Genomic DNA, 14,724 nt, shown 5'->3' on the forward strand with positions numbered 1-14,724 from the left:
CTGTAGCCATGGTAACCGGTTCTTTGACCAAGCTGGATAACAAGAGTTCCTGATTGTTTGCTTCCTTTAAATGCAATGAAGATAGTCTGTTACACGTAGTTGCCCCTACAGCTACCTGCTTCTCTTTACATCTGACAGGAACACACATCACACTGTGGGATCAAAGACTTACCAGGTCTGACAAGGTCTTCCCATTGCACAGCGTTGGGAGATGAACCATCAGTAACCGCATGTTGTTGATGTAAAATGCTGGGGTTTTTGTGCCTGTTTTTAATATATATCAACTCATCTTTCTGAAATTTTTCTTGTTAAATTTGGGAGATCTACTCAGGATTTTTTTTTTTTTTTTTTTTTACAATGAGGTATGACTGACACACAAGGACTCGGATTCTTTATAGCAATTAGTAAAGCTGAATTTTTGTCTTTGCCTCCCCAAGTTTCAGATAGATGCAGCACGTTTTACACTTTTTCTTGTGTTTGTCTAATACACATAATCAGGTTTGTCATCAACACAAATATTGTCTGGAAAGTACTAGTCATTTCACACTTCAATGAAAGGGCTGGCTTGGATGCACAAAGATTTTTCTCAATTTCTTGTTATGATTGGCTCAGGCTCTCAACTATTCACTGGTTGTTACCTATGTAGTACTGGCTGTTCGATCCAGTGTGTTGATGCTTCTTCCTGGTTAAAAAGTGACCTTAGAGATCACCTCATCCAACACTCTTGCTTTAAAATGGAAGAAACTGAAATCCAGAAATGTTAAGGAACTTTTTAAGCATCTGAGAGCTGTTCTGCTGTCTGGAGCATAGTTAAGTAAGAACCATTTCAGATACTTGAAACCCGGTACTGCTGAAACAATCAGCTTCGCTGACTACAGACTAGTTTGTTTCAGACATCAGAATGAAGGCTCATGGTTCCTGAAAAATCCTTTTTGCTAGGGTTGGGCCAGAGAAAGGTCCAGTTCTTGCTATGAGGTGTGTCTACCATTGGCTCCACCTGGGGGACTATTTCAGGCTGTCATAGGAGTCACTTGAGGGCTGGAGTGCCAGTCCAGGTTTATATTCTGTGAATCTGACTTCTGAAATGACTTTGGGAGTGTGCTAGGATGACTCCGGGCTTGTTATCTCAAGTCACATCCCCTGCCTTGGTGGGCAAGCTGGAATCTTCTCAGGCTTTTCTCTTTGGGATGTCGAAGATCAAAATTTCTTCCCTTTAAAAGTAGAAGTGATTCTGTCTCTTGTTTACACCTTGGGCTCTATAAGCTCTCACACAGCTACGTTGTTCGGATTTACCTGTGCACAGCCTTCGTTCTCCCACATGCTTCCCTGCAGCTTTCACACCATGCTTGCTTAGGAACTTGACATTCAGGGTAGCTCTACAGGAATCCTCATTCATCTCTGGTATTTCCACTCTTCCCAACACTGCTGCTCCTGCCTGGAGTTGGGATGTGACATCCTCTGCTGTGTCACCCTAGGGAATGGGACTGACAATTCTGCAGTCACAAGGGAATAACCAAAGCAAAGAATATATAGAAGGGCAAACTTTAAGTGAGCAAGCTTGCTCAAGGTTGTCCCTCCTTGCCAGCCACACCCAAGACAAAGGAGTTCCCCCTTTTTTTCAATCCATAGATGAGGAGATTCATTAGGGCAGCTTGTGAGAGCATCCCTAGGGCAGGACCCACGGGGTCAGGCCCTCTGGGCAGCAAAAGAAACCTGAGCACTGAGTTGTGCTGAACATGGCGTTAAGTTTAAACATCCAGAGGATTCTTCAGTTCTTAAGCTGCAGGATGTAAAGGAATTTTTGATGTCCTTTTCAAGAGCCTTGTCTTGTTCGTTCTGAAGCTCTTTTATTTCCACTGCTTCAATAATGCCACAGTGGCTCGGATTTTGCTGCCAGCAGAAAGAGAGCTGCAGAATTTTTTGCATAGTAAGATCTAGTCTAAATACATACGCTATCCATCATGTACATTTTAATGGAATGCACCAGAATAACAGTACAAATTCAGTCTGCCAGGTAATTGCACCTGAACATTTAATTTTGTAGGCAGAGTTTTATATTAAGTAGGTTCTTAGCTCCTCAACTTTTTGGGTGGATAAAAGGAGGTTTTTTGACATGGGCCTTTGGCTGACATGGGAGTAGGAGCATATCCCGTATGAACATTATAATGAATCTGTGTGTGTGTGTGTGTCTGCACATTCTGCACATAGACGAGAACCAGAGTCTCTAAACACATCATATGCGCAAATAAGCAAGCACAGTTCTATGAAATGCTAGATTTTCACCTTCCTGCACTGCAGCTGGGAAGGAAAAAGACATACAGTTAGAAAGGTTACCCAAAGCTTTCCTCTTTGTGGTATCCAAGTTTTCTGTACCTCGGGCATCCAGGAGGCACAAGGCAAGGACTCTGACTGGGACTGAGCAAGTCAGTGAACACTGGATCATGAGCTGGACACACACACAAATGTCTTGTTATAGATACCTCTCAGGGAAGCTTCAGTGCAAGGAGATCCTCAAATATGCCCGACAAATTAGGGGATAGCTTGTGTAAATGAGAATCAAACTCAGTATCAGGTAATATTTATGATACATAAATACCTTAAATGATGCCATATTTAGTTAACAGGAACATAAGAACTTCCCTAAGCTCACTGTGGGTTTATCTAATTTTCTCCTCAAGCAGTTTATGTGCTACAATAGGAAATTCTTTTATGGGACATTTTAGGAATATATCCCTTGAGGAATTCTGTTTAGAAAAAAATACATAAAAGCTTTATTTTTCTAACATAATTTGTCTCCACTCATGTGACTTCTTATATGATGAAACATTATACACTATTTACAGAATTTTAATCTCCTATACTGTTGAGGGTAAGAGAGGAAGTTATGTCTTGGTAACACAGCAGAGTTACGTCAGTGGCCCCATTAAAAATTTTTTTTTGTTATAAATGAAAGTTTTTCTTTACCTTTTTAAAAAAGATTTATTATTTAAAGAGAGAGAGCACAAGCTGGGGGAGGGGCAGAGGGAGACAGAGGGAGGGAATCTCCAGCAGACTCCCCACTGATGTGGGGCTTGATCCTACGACCCTGAGATTCATGACCTGAGCTGAACCCGAGTCGGACACTTAACTGAGTGAGCCACCCAGGTGCCCCTTTTTAAAATTTTTCTAGTGTGGTCCTTGTCAGATTGTCGATCTCAACCCAATCGTAACTTCTGATGATGCAAGTCTCTTGCCTTCCTAACCTAGTGGCTTCTGACGGCTAGTTACCAAAAGACATCACCATTTTACAATAGGAACTCCACACAGAAGTTATGATGGAAAGCCATTTTATTTTTCCCTAAATTTTAAAATAAAAGACTTGAATGGAAAACGTTTAGTACCGTCAAGTCACCCTGAATGCCAGCGATACCTTGACTTTCATAAACACAGGAAGCCAGGTCAAAGTCCCGTCAGTGTACACATTTCTCCATGGTTCTTCGAACAGTTTGGCATGAACAAAATTTTCTGCCATTTTGCTTTAGCAAATAGCAACATAATTTAAAACTTTCACGTCTCCTATGTGACCCCAAAAATCCAACTGCTATATTTATTAATACAGTTAGAAAAATAAAAGCCTTAAAAAATTCATGGTATCAGTTCACGGTGCTAATCACATCATCTCTTCAAACGTAAGATCATTTTTAAAACTCCTACATAACAACCTTTTGGTTTAATTTGAAAGGCTTAAGACTTGAAATCTAGTAAGAGTGTTAAGTCAATGTACATATCAATTATTTCATTTTTACTTGTCCTGGGAGAGTTAATTCCCATTGTCCACTGAATGAATGTCTTTCAAATATTAATAAATATATTACAGTATTTACAAGCATTCTTATCTACTCTGACACTGGTAGAAAGGTAAGCCGTGGGGAGGGACTGCTCTCCCAGCAGGGCAAGCTCATGAAGTCTGGGACAAAAGGCGCAAGTGCTGGAGGATGCGCCAAGGGCTCTGCTTAGGTGTGCACGCAAGCTCTCAGACACATCTCCTTCTGACCAGCTAGCCAGTTTGTTGTTGGATCATGTGTAAATGCTGAATAGCCAGAAACCAGGAAAAAAAAGGAATACTGTGAAGTCATGTCATTTTAGTAGTTAAGAAGACAGGCCTAAGTTCAGACTAAGGTTAACAAGGGTAAAACCACGCTCCATAAGCTGTTAGTGAGTTACTCTCTGGGAATTACCTAATTTAGTCGAGGTGTTGGGTACATGTCATGGATATGGGAGAAACTGTAAGAAATTGTTTTGGCAATAAAAAGTGATGCTAATTCGATTTCTACACTTTTAACTGTGTCACGTGTCTTCTTCTCACACTGCGAACTGTCCCATGTAGACCTCCCACCCACTTGACAAACCTCGTTAATGCTGCTGAAGGATTCACATTCTAATGCTCTGCTAGGAGTGTTCATAATACCCTAATCAGCCTAGACAGCATCATAAACCTGAAGGAGTGAAGCCAAAGATTGAGATGGGCTAGATATCAGTCTTGTGAATGTGAATGAAACTCTAATTTTAGGGGCTTAGTTTCTTATGTTTCAGTAACAGCAGACACTAGTCATTATTTTAAAAAGCCTACTATTGTGGGTCATGTCTATATACCTACACAAATACCATTCCCTCTCCCGGGAGTCATTTCAAGGCCCAAACCTTGGGCCCTCAAAGGGTGTGTGGCTTCCACCAAACCATCTGGGGTATAGAGTCCAAATAGTCCCTTGGAAAATTTTATAAATGAGATTCACCCCATATAATGTTTAAATCTCTTACACGAGAGTCTTTAAAATAATTTAAACATGAGCAAAATGAAGAAGGGTTCTCTGGTGGCCCACGTTTACATGCAAATACAGACGAACTGTTAACATGCATTATTTTAGTCAATCGGTAAAGTTTATTTCATAAGTATAAGTAATTTTAAGCCATTTACTAAATTGTAAATTTCAATCCATTAAAAACTACTACCAGAGCAGTTGTGAGGTATTACTGTTAATCTAATATAGAAATGTTAACTATGCTTGGATGTGGAATGAAATGTAACTGCCATGCCTTTTATTAAATGGTGCTGTTGCAGTGCTCACTACAGATGTGTCCTATAGCTTTTAGGAAATTCTTGTGCATGTGCATTAACTGATTTTCCAAACATCAATGGCAATTTGATTGGTTGGTCATTTCTAAGCATAACTAAAATAATAGAGGACAGCTCCTAGCCTGGGACAAGCAAGCTGAGAAATTTCAAGTGTACACTGCTACCCTCCAACCTGCCTCCATCAAAAACCCACCCTACTCACTCCAGTCGTTTGCAAGGAAAACTTGTGCAAAAAGCATCCAAAAAGTCAATCAGCAGGTTAATTTTCTTGTAATTTTAAAAGAACTAGACAATGTTTTTTTTCCCCTTAAAATTCATTTATAAAAATAAATAAATTTCAGTTTGAGACCTTAGGTACCAAATTGTGGCTTAATTTAGTTGTGATGGCTAAGACTATAAAGTTATGGAAAATGTAGTTGAAAACGGATGAGCTCCAGCTCATTCCCCGAAGTGTGGCAACGGCCGGCACACTACGCTGTCACAACCCTTCTCACAGTTAACCAAAATACACTCGACTTCTTGACAAACTTTTAGCCTTCTTTTGTCCTGAAACTCCCACAAAACTTTAATCTTAGACCTCTGTTACAAAACTACAATTAACCATAATACATTCAAGACAGTGAATGTCACCCACTCAGGAGACACTGATCCGTGGCCCCGGGGGAAACGCAGCAGCTCAGAGGAAATGGTCCCCCACTGGGGTGTACAGCTCACCCAGATGTTCTGCACTAGAATGCAGGCATGAAGTCCCTGCTCAGAGCAACAACAATTTAAAATCAGTTTGATAGGAGCAAATCCTTCCAGGTTTTGTGCCATGAGCGGATACACAGCCTGGCCCGGCGACCCCGGGGACCTGGTATGTGGCAGAGCCCGGCCACTATGTCCATTAGATAGGAACACTGTCGGGTGGAGGTGCCAATATGACTTACTGCTTAGAACTGTGCGAACATCGACACCGTTGTGAGGCCGATTTCTCACGCGAGAAGCTTTTTGCCTTAGTCAGGAAATGATCTTAGGAACAGTAAGGAACTGAACTAAGGAAAAAGTCTCTGGCCTCCAACTACACACACACACACACACACACAAGCAAGTTTCAAACTACTGTTCTCTCTTGGTGCAGACGAGCAACTGGCTGACCTGTCACGTACCATTAATCGAGATGAACAAAGCATTCAGTCTGTGGAACAACGTGATGCGGCAAAAACCTGATCTAATGCAAATTCAAGCCTATTAACTAAGACCACGGCAAGGAGAGACAGCCCAGCTCAGTGTTCTCCCGCGCTAGTGCCGACTCTGAACACAAAGCAACTGAAAGGCACGGGCTCAGATTTCATTGATAGTCCTCTCTGAAGGGCAGTATTCCGAGGCGCCTGGGGGGGACACGTAGAAAGACTGTGTTTTCCTTTTTAATCGGGCTCTTTTGTTAGCCAACACCAGGCTGCGCCGGCTCGAACTGATGATTTCCGAAATAAACTTTTTGCAGTCTACACACACCTCCATAGTACTCCAGTCCTCCATCAGCTCTTTGGGAAACTGTAGTTCTTCATCGGATTTGTCCACAGACTTAGATTTGGAGAACCTGGAACAAAACAAAATGTTTAGAATATTGTTACTTACAGTTCTACTGCAATACTAAGAAAATACACGCAGAAAAAGTCAATCTGTTGCCAAAACATTATGGAATGGGCGAGTCACCTCATGTTCTTCCATAGGAAGGAAGAATTTCTAATTGGAAATAAAATTCAAAATATTTTTTAAAAAAAGAAACCAGGAAACATGTTTTAGTAAGAAATAGTAATATGGAAGAAAAAATGAAATAATAATCTGAAAACTCTTAGTGTCCTTTCCAGAATTTTTGGGAAAAAAAGCATATTTATTCACCTGAATACCATACGTGATCTAGAGTAGACTTTAACAACAAAAACAAATCAAAGTACATGTTGCTAACGTCCTATCGATAATTCAGAAGGGACTTCAAGTTCTTTCTCCAGTGACCCTGCGTCAGAGTTGGTGAACATGAGTTAACTGTAGAGAGGAGGGCAGACTATAGTAAACTGAAGTCAATTGGTCTTAATCCTGAAAAGTTATCTTCGGACCAGCTTCCTTAGCATTTTTGCATTTATCAAATATACCTTCCCCTCTCCCGACAATTCTCTCTATGTAGGTGACTAATTATTTGGATTCCAGAGAGCTGGAGTTAATGAGATCAACATCGTAATAAATGTTTTGGGTAATTTTTTTAAATAACTAGGAATCATCTACTCATGGACTACTTTAATGAAACCAAACAGGAATGTAAGTTTAGAGTAGGTACAGAAAGGAACAACAACGTGCCCCACAGCCTTGAGCTCACAGGTGATGATCCACAGTCGGAGGCACAGCGGGCCGTGTCTCAGAGTGGAGTCGGCAGCTGGGAGGCCGCAGTACCGGGCACAAGTCACCAGCGGGGCTCACGGCTTCCTTGCCTCACCGCCCACAGCCACGGTGTGCAGGAGTAGCATTGCCCAGCCCCCAGCACCAGTGCCGGGCTCCCTCCCCGACCGCAGCTGGTGTGTAAAACCCTGACATTTTCGGCCCTGTGAATGCGTGAGCCAAGCTGGCCTGACCTCCTTCTGTCCTTCCTTAAGGACCAATGGTAACCTTACTCTGCGTTAAAAGCAGAGGGACTGATATTCAGGCAACTTTTTTTTTTTAATTCCCATAAAGCTTTTGGCATAAAGCTTTATTTCTGCCATATTTACAATAGGAAGATAAGCCAAAGTGATGGCAGACCATTGGAAACCTAGAACTAAACAGATTTGCTTCCAAAACTAAAGAAGAAAGATTAGACTGTTACGTGCAAATTTTCAACTCCACTGAAAACAAGGTGAGCTTTAAAAATGACACAGATGTAGTGAAAAGAAGGGCCATATGTACCCCAATGTTCATAGCAGCAATGTCCACAATAGCCAAACTGTGGAAAGAGCCAAGATGTCCTTCAACAGATGAATGGATAAAGAAGATGTGGTCCATATATACAATGGAATATTACTCAGCCATGAGAAAGGATGAATACCCAACTTTTACATTAACATGGATGGGACTGGAGGAGATTATGCTAAGTGAAATAAGTCAAGCAGAGAAAGTCAATTATCATAGGGTTTCACTTATTTGTGGAACATAAGGAATAACATGGAGGACTATGCTATTGATTGATTGATTCCATGATGGTGAGCCTCTGAGAGCTATGGAATATTACTACCTTTTAAAAGTGGAATTATAAGTCAATACAGAGTCAAATTATAGGAGAAGGAAGGGAAAAATGGAGAGGGGTGGAATCGGAGGGGGAGATGAACCATGAGAAACTATGGACTTCGAGAAACAAACTGAGGGTTTTAGAGGGGAGGGCGGTGGGGGGATGGGTTAGCCTGGTGATGGGTATTAAAGAGGGCACGTACTGCATGGAGCACTGGGTGTTATACGCAAACAATGAATCATGGAACACTACATCACAAGCTAACAATGTACTCAAAAACTAATGATGTAATGTATGGTGATTAACATAACAATAAAAATTTTAAAGAAAAAAAACTAATGATGTACTGTATGGTGACTAACATAATAAAATTAAGTTAAATTAAAAAAAGACTTTTAAAGGAAGACAAAAGTAATTATTTCTGAAGTAGAAAAAAATGATGACATTCAAGTATCCTTCAAGCAGCTAGCCATGTTCCCTTTAGGAAGTTTTGGATACTTGGGTGCAAGTCAAAACTATATTTAAAACCAACCACCCAGCCACCCCAAATCATGCTGAGCCCAAACCCTACCTCGTCAGCAGTCCTCAAAAGGAGCATTCTTCTTTTACAGAGGATGCTCTGAGGTCCCAGGCCCCTTGCTCACCTGGCAATGCTCCGGAGTGGCCGATGGTGGCCAGTGGCAGGCTTTTCTGGCCTCATGCAACTTTCCCCTCTTTGCAAGGCAGAAGGTCCCAATGAAAAGATGGGAAGAGTGGAGTATGGTTTGGAGGGCAGCCGCATCTATTATCCCAAATAAAACCGAGAATGAGCAGTACTGTTAAAGAGGTAGACTACTGAAAATTAACACAAATTATAATTTCACGAAGCTTAGCTTACCTTTTTGCAACACTGTGAACACACCGGCCTATATACAAAATCAGAAAGGTTACTCAGCATGATACCATAGATGGACTACAAAGTCAGAGAAGCCAATGGCTGCATGGTTATGAATTTCTATAATAAACTGCAAAAACTCTCTGGTTTTTCTACCAGAATGTAACAAATTGATACGACTGTGGATCACCAAGAACACAATCTGTAAACCTTAACTCTTACACTGTTTCCTGTAAAAGGATCAACTTATATCTGTCTGGGCTTTTCTTACTTGTCTATCCAGAGATCACATGACAATCACATCTACTTTTTTTCTGTTCCAACTGGACATATAATTATTAGAGTGATCTTAGTTATGTAAAAGAAATACATGCAGAGAAGCATTTTCCAGGTTTTATTCCAAGTAACTGTTTGCTCTACTCTTTTGAAGAAATCAGTATTATTAACTCCTAAGCATGGCACAATCTGATAATGGGTTGGGTAATCTCTAATATTGTTCCTGTGTAGGAAAATGATTCAACTATGAATGCGATCGGTATTTCTTTGACTATGGTCATCAATTACAAAAAACCTTACCTCTTACAGAACTGACAGGTATAAGACCAGGTGAAGAAGGAAAATCTCCTGGTTCGGCAACAAAAGCAGAGCTAAAAAAAAAAAAATACAAATTTAAAGGGAGAAAAAAAGCATTGCCAGCAGTTAATTTCCATGTCTAAATACAGTTTACATTTATATAATGGGGAAGGTTAGCAGACAGAAGGGAAAAGGGAATTCAGAAACTGTTTTCAAGTTTGGCTCTGTGATAATTATAATTTGACTCTGTATTTATTTATAATTCCACTTTTAAAAGGTAGTAATATTCCATAGCTCTCAGAGGCTCACCATCATGGAATCAATCCGAAGAAGGTTCTGAGACAGTTTCTTTCCCAGATATAGTTTCTTTACAAGCCTTTAAAATGCAGACATGGTTTTATGAAGGTATGCCATTTATTTACTATGGTTGTTTTAAATCTTCCAGTTTTTGATTTCTCAGGGAGAAACAAAAATACTTTTTTTTTTTTGTAAACAAGGCAGAATAGGAATTGTGTATTATTAGAGAATAAGCCTCTTACCTCCTAAAATCCCCTACAAGTCCTATACCATCTGGCTGCCAGCAGACCACTCCCTCGGGAGACCAGACCATTCTTCTAACCCTGCTTATCAACCAACTTGAAATAGCCCTACCTTTCCTTTTTTCAGGGCGGTGTAGACATCTTTATACTGTTGGTATTTTTCCAGCTCTGCCTTCACCAGGACCTGACGAATATGCATCACTTCCTCCACAGTGAGAGCTAGGCATTCCACCGGATAGCAAAATTCCTCCTGAAATTCAAAATTCCACATTAATAAGAAACTCCCACCCCCCTTTTCTGGCACTGCACAATTTCCCTTCAGATCAGACACCTGGTTAGTAGCTTCAGAGAAGAAAAGAGGTTTCCCAATGAACACTGGAACAGAGCTGGCTCACTCTGGGGACCACATAATTTCTAATCACACTAAGACAACGGATGGCAGAAAACTTCTGGGGACCATGTCAAATATCATAGCCTACTGAAATTTCCAGGAAAGGAAAGTTCCTCACATTTGGGTGCATATTTTGCCTCAAGTTTCTATTCCATTAAGCAGAGCTATGTATCTATGCACTGAAATCTTAAAGAAAATTTTCTTGTTCTAAACCAAATTGACGTGAGTTTGCTCTTACGATTATGCCAAGACCTTACTTCCTGTTGTGTTTTATACTATATACTAATAGATAAACTACAAATCAACATTGGTATAATTTAGAAAACTGGTCTGTGGTACCCAGAATAGCCAAGAGAATGTGGTTAGTAATTTATACTGAGAAGCTTTATTTAGTGGTAAGTTACATCAGCACATTGTGGAAAACGCTAATGGCACAAGCGGAACTGGAACACGGAACTACTGGGACAACCTCCACAGGCTGCCCCCCAGTTCTCTGGGTTTCTGTTATTACTTTTCAACAACTGCAGAATACACAGTCAGCACTGGAAAGACGTGGAGAAAATCTTAAGAATTTCACAATAAATATTTATGTTGGCTGTCTTATGTTAAATGGTTTCCCTAAAAACAGCTGAGGAAGATGTTGATGTAACTGATCCCACTGAATAAAAGAGCCTCACCCCCATCTGCTCCCCATCCGGCTCTGCACTTGATTGGTGGATCTAAGAGAAAGACAGAATGGTCTTGTGCATTCTCACCCTGCCAGGCTTCACAGGGGCCATTGTGGTGTAGGGACACTGAAACTTAATGTTCTCAGTGCAAACACATTATAATTCACTCCCACACACACACAATAGCATTGCTCACAGGCATTCTGGAATCAAACAAGCCAAAGGAACGCACATGACTATGAATGCAGTCAGTTTATGGAGTTTTAACATTCAGTTCTGTCTTTCAATCAGAAAAACAAAAACAAATCTAGGTTGCAAACTTGATAAACATTAGCATTTACTAAGAAAGTAGTTTGAAGAACTGCTTCTTACTAACAATCAGTACAGAATCATTGCTATTCGGCAGACTGAAAGAAGGTTAAATTTGTTTAAAAATGTTTTGGAAAAAATCCTGCAATTGAATTTTTAAGAGGAAGAGCTTAGTATCTGGAGGGTGGGAAGGTAGTCTGTTCAGGAAGATTGTATCATTTGCTCTAAGATGTCTAAAATACTTTAAAAAAAAATCACCATCACATAATTTTCTCTTTCAATGGGAAAAGCTTTCAAAGATAACAGGATTAAATTGGCTTGTCCAGTATCTACTCTGTTTTGCTCCACCCTGAGAAAATAGCCTAGTGTCAAGTGGGAACAATGCACTGCCTATGTGAAGGTTAGGCCACTAAAATTGTGCATGAGGTAAGCTTTGTTGGCTGCACACGTCTGAATGATGGCTTTTCTCAGCTTTTAACATATTTCATAAGCAGCTTTCCTATGGCCTTTTTTATTCATTAGTAATGAGTGTGACTGTGGTGCATTTTCTGACAGCTAACTATGTGACAAAACTACTGAGCGGGAACAATCTAATGTATGAATTTACCAACTAACCAGATACTCACTACCTGAGATTTGGTGCTGTGCAGGTGGGAAGAAGGCAAATGGTGCCAGTTTAATGAACTTTACAACTAGGGCTGGTAAACATTTCCGGTAGATGCGAATCCTTTTTATTTGCAGGGATATCCTAGCACACACAATAGACCTGACAGGCTCTACACTTCCCTCTTCTCAGTCTTAAGTCACAATGGACTTATAGTCAAGCATACTTTCAACTTACTGCTTTGAACTATATGCAAATCCAGTACTTTGTAGGACATAGTAAGAAACTGTATTTGTGTGTGTTCTTGTTCTTTTTTAAACTTTCAAGTAGATTACTGTTGAATAAAATAATTTCCATCAGGTCAAATGCTAATGTTTTAATTCTGGTGCTTTCCCAAGGACAACAAAACTTTAATGCAACATGAAAGAAAATAATAAACAGTTACTAGAATTAGTTTTTATTATTTTTTTTCAATTGAGAAAAAAATACTAATTCAACATCCCCAAAGCCAAATTAAACCTTAGCCTCAACAGATCTTCCTGAGATACTAATGCTCCAAAATGTGAGGAGCACTCAGGGCTTTAACAGTGAGTGAGAGCTTTACACTGGGCTTGGTCACTCCTCCCGACGTCCTGAACTCGGTCATAGCCAGACATGGACTCTAAAATCCCCTTGCTTCCTTGTGCTTCAATCTCACTCCTAAATTTAGGAAAGGGAAGCTAAATCTGAGAGTTGTAATAAAGATTCCAATATGCTATAGGAGCAGACGAGCCTTTAGAACTTACTCTGTATGTATGTCACTAAAATCCCTGAGTTTTTGTTCAATATTCTGGTCACATTTACCATTCAGAAGGGTTAGAGTAAGGGAGCACAGAAATTACAGAGCATAATATAGACTCTGGTTTCTGAGCCACAGAGAGAATGGGAATATGCATATTTTATATAGTATTTTTAATGAGCAAAAACTTTGTAAGTAGCAGATATTTGAAAATTATCCAAAACCACTATTTTTTTCCTTGAGTTTTTAATAAACCCAAGGCAAATTTAAATTAAAATAGCACCTGTTAAGTTTAATTATTCTTCTCTTTTTTCAAGTTCAACTTTAAATCTCAAAAGTGAACTCTTTGCCTACAGTAACATAGCCTTAGTATACAGAGATCTCTGTTTGGGGAGGATTGATAATAAAAATGAAAATGCCAGCAGATCTTTGGTAATAGCAGTAACAGTGACAGGAGTTAAAATGCCATCCCTGCACTTGACCACGTACTGCCCAAAGGGCCAGATCTAAAATGGCAAAAAGAATAGAGATCTATCCTCTGTTTCATGACATAAGAAGAGAAAGGAATTTGACGTATTTCATTCACATTCAGAGTCTCTTCTCCAAACCAAGATGGGTAATAAAGAGTAACAAAGAAGCCAGCTGCTGGTTCAGTAAATAAAGGACGTAGGAAAGCCAGGAGCCTGTATGAGGTGGAAAGGCAGTGGCAAACACTAGTCTCCTCAGCAGTGCGTGCTACTCTGGGGGCTGGGGAAGCTTTTGGCATAGTTCGAGGCCTTCTGATTTCACTGGGATTTGGCAGGTATTATCCTTTCTTTAAAAAATATATTCTGTCTGAAAATCTAAAAAATAATGAAAGGCATAAAATTTAAAATATTTAAAATAACCACATCAATAAAAGGAAAACTTAAGATTTCTACAGAGAAGTGGGTTGTCATAAAAACCATGTAACACCGACCCATACAACACAGCTTTATGAAAGATACTGGGGAACAGAGAGATTCTGAGCCCAGGGTTGCACAGCCCCTTGGAGCTCACGGTGGGGTGTGCGGGGAAACGGGGAATGACATGGTTCCATGGGTGGGGGAGTCCCCGTGGCTATGTGGCCTGGCAGCAGGCTGCTCTGTCAGCTGGGGGACGGCGCAAATGCTGTTCCAATGGCGGGAAGGGCCGGGGAGGAGAGTGCCCCACAGGCTCTCGGGGAGTGCCCCCTGCACATGGAGAGGAGATGGCATTCCTCCTTCTGTACAACTGGGTCACTCACAGGTCCCTCTAATCTGATGCTGCATTTTGAGTTTGTTGTCCTTTCAAGGTCATTTTCCTTTCAGCTGAGCTCATGGTGTCCTCTATGCATCCTACAAAAGATGGGAATCAACGACCAGAAGCAAAGTGCCCATCTAAGCTGTTAATTGTTCAGAGTGCAGTAGTTGCGGTATCACTGTCAAAGAGATAGAGTGAAATAATTCCCAGAACCAGCAGAAAGAGGCCAACCTTTGAGGATTTCCACCTGCTGGTAAAAGCTCTCTCACATAGATAATACATAGCCCCTGCTACCCCAAACATGGCTGCTTCAAAAGGATGAGAGCTGAGCAGAGAAGCTGTTTGTATGGTAGAAAAAAGTGGTCGGAAAGGCGTCCTTG

General features: G+C 40.5%; 1 protein-coding gene across 1 annotated transcript in view; it reads right to left on the reverse strand.

Annotated features, from left to right (window-relative positions):
• Window positions 1-4,949: 4,949 nt before the first annotated feature.
• SPIRE1 (spire type actin nucleation factor 1) overlaps window positions 4,950-14,724 on the reverse strand; it is a 208,912-nt gene continuing 199,137 nt past the window's right edge. Inside the window, exons 12-16 of the mRNA XM_028089379.2 lie at window positions 10,447-10,584; window positions 9,799-9,869; window positions 9,226-9,253; window positions 8,993-9,129; window positions 4,950-6,692 (exon numbers count right to left, since the gene is read on the reverse strand). Coding sequence (XP_027945180.2) covers window positions 6,437-6,692; window positions 8,993-9,129; window positions 9,226-9,253; window positions 9,799-9,869; window positions 10,447-10,584 — 630 coding nt within the window. The 3' untranslated portion in view covers window positions 4,950-6,436. The remainder of the gene's footprint in view (window positions 6,693-8,992; window positions 9,130-9,225; window positions 9,254-9,798; window positions 9,870-10,446; window positions 10,585-14,724) is intronic.

The sequence above is a fragment of the Eumetopias jubatus genome, unplaced genomic scaffold (assembly GCF_037043125.1).
Source record: "Eumetopias jubatus isolate StellerSeaLion01/CBP00866 unplaced genomic scaffold, mEumJub1_p1.0 scaffold_16, whole genome shotgun sequence".
Classification (NCBI taxonomy): domain Eukaryota; kingdom Metazoa; phylum Chordata; class Mammalia; order Carnivora; family Otariidae; genus Eumetopias; species Eumetopias jubatus.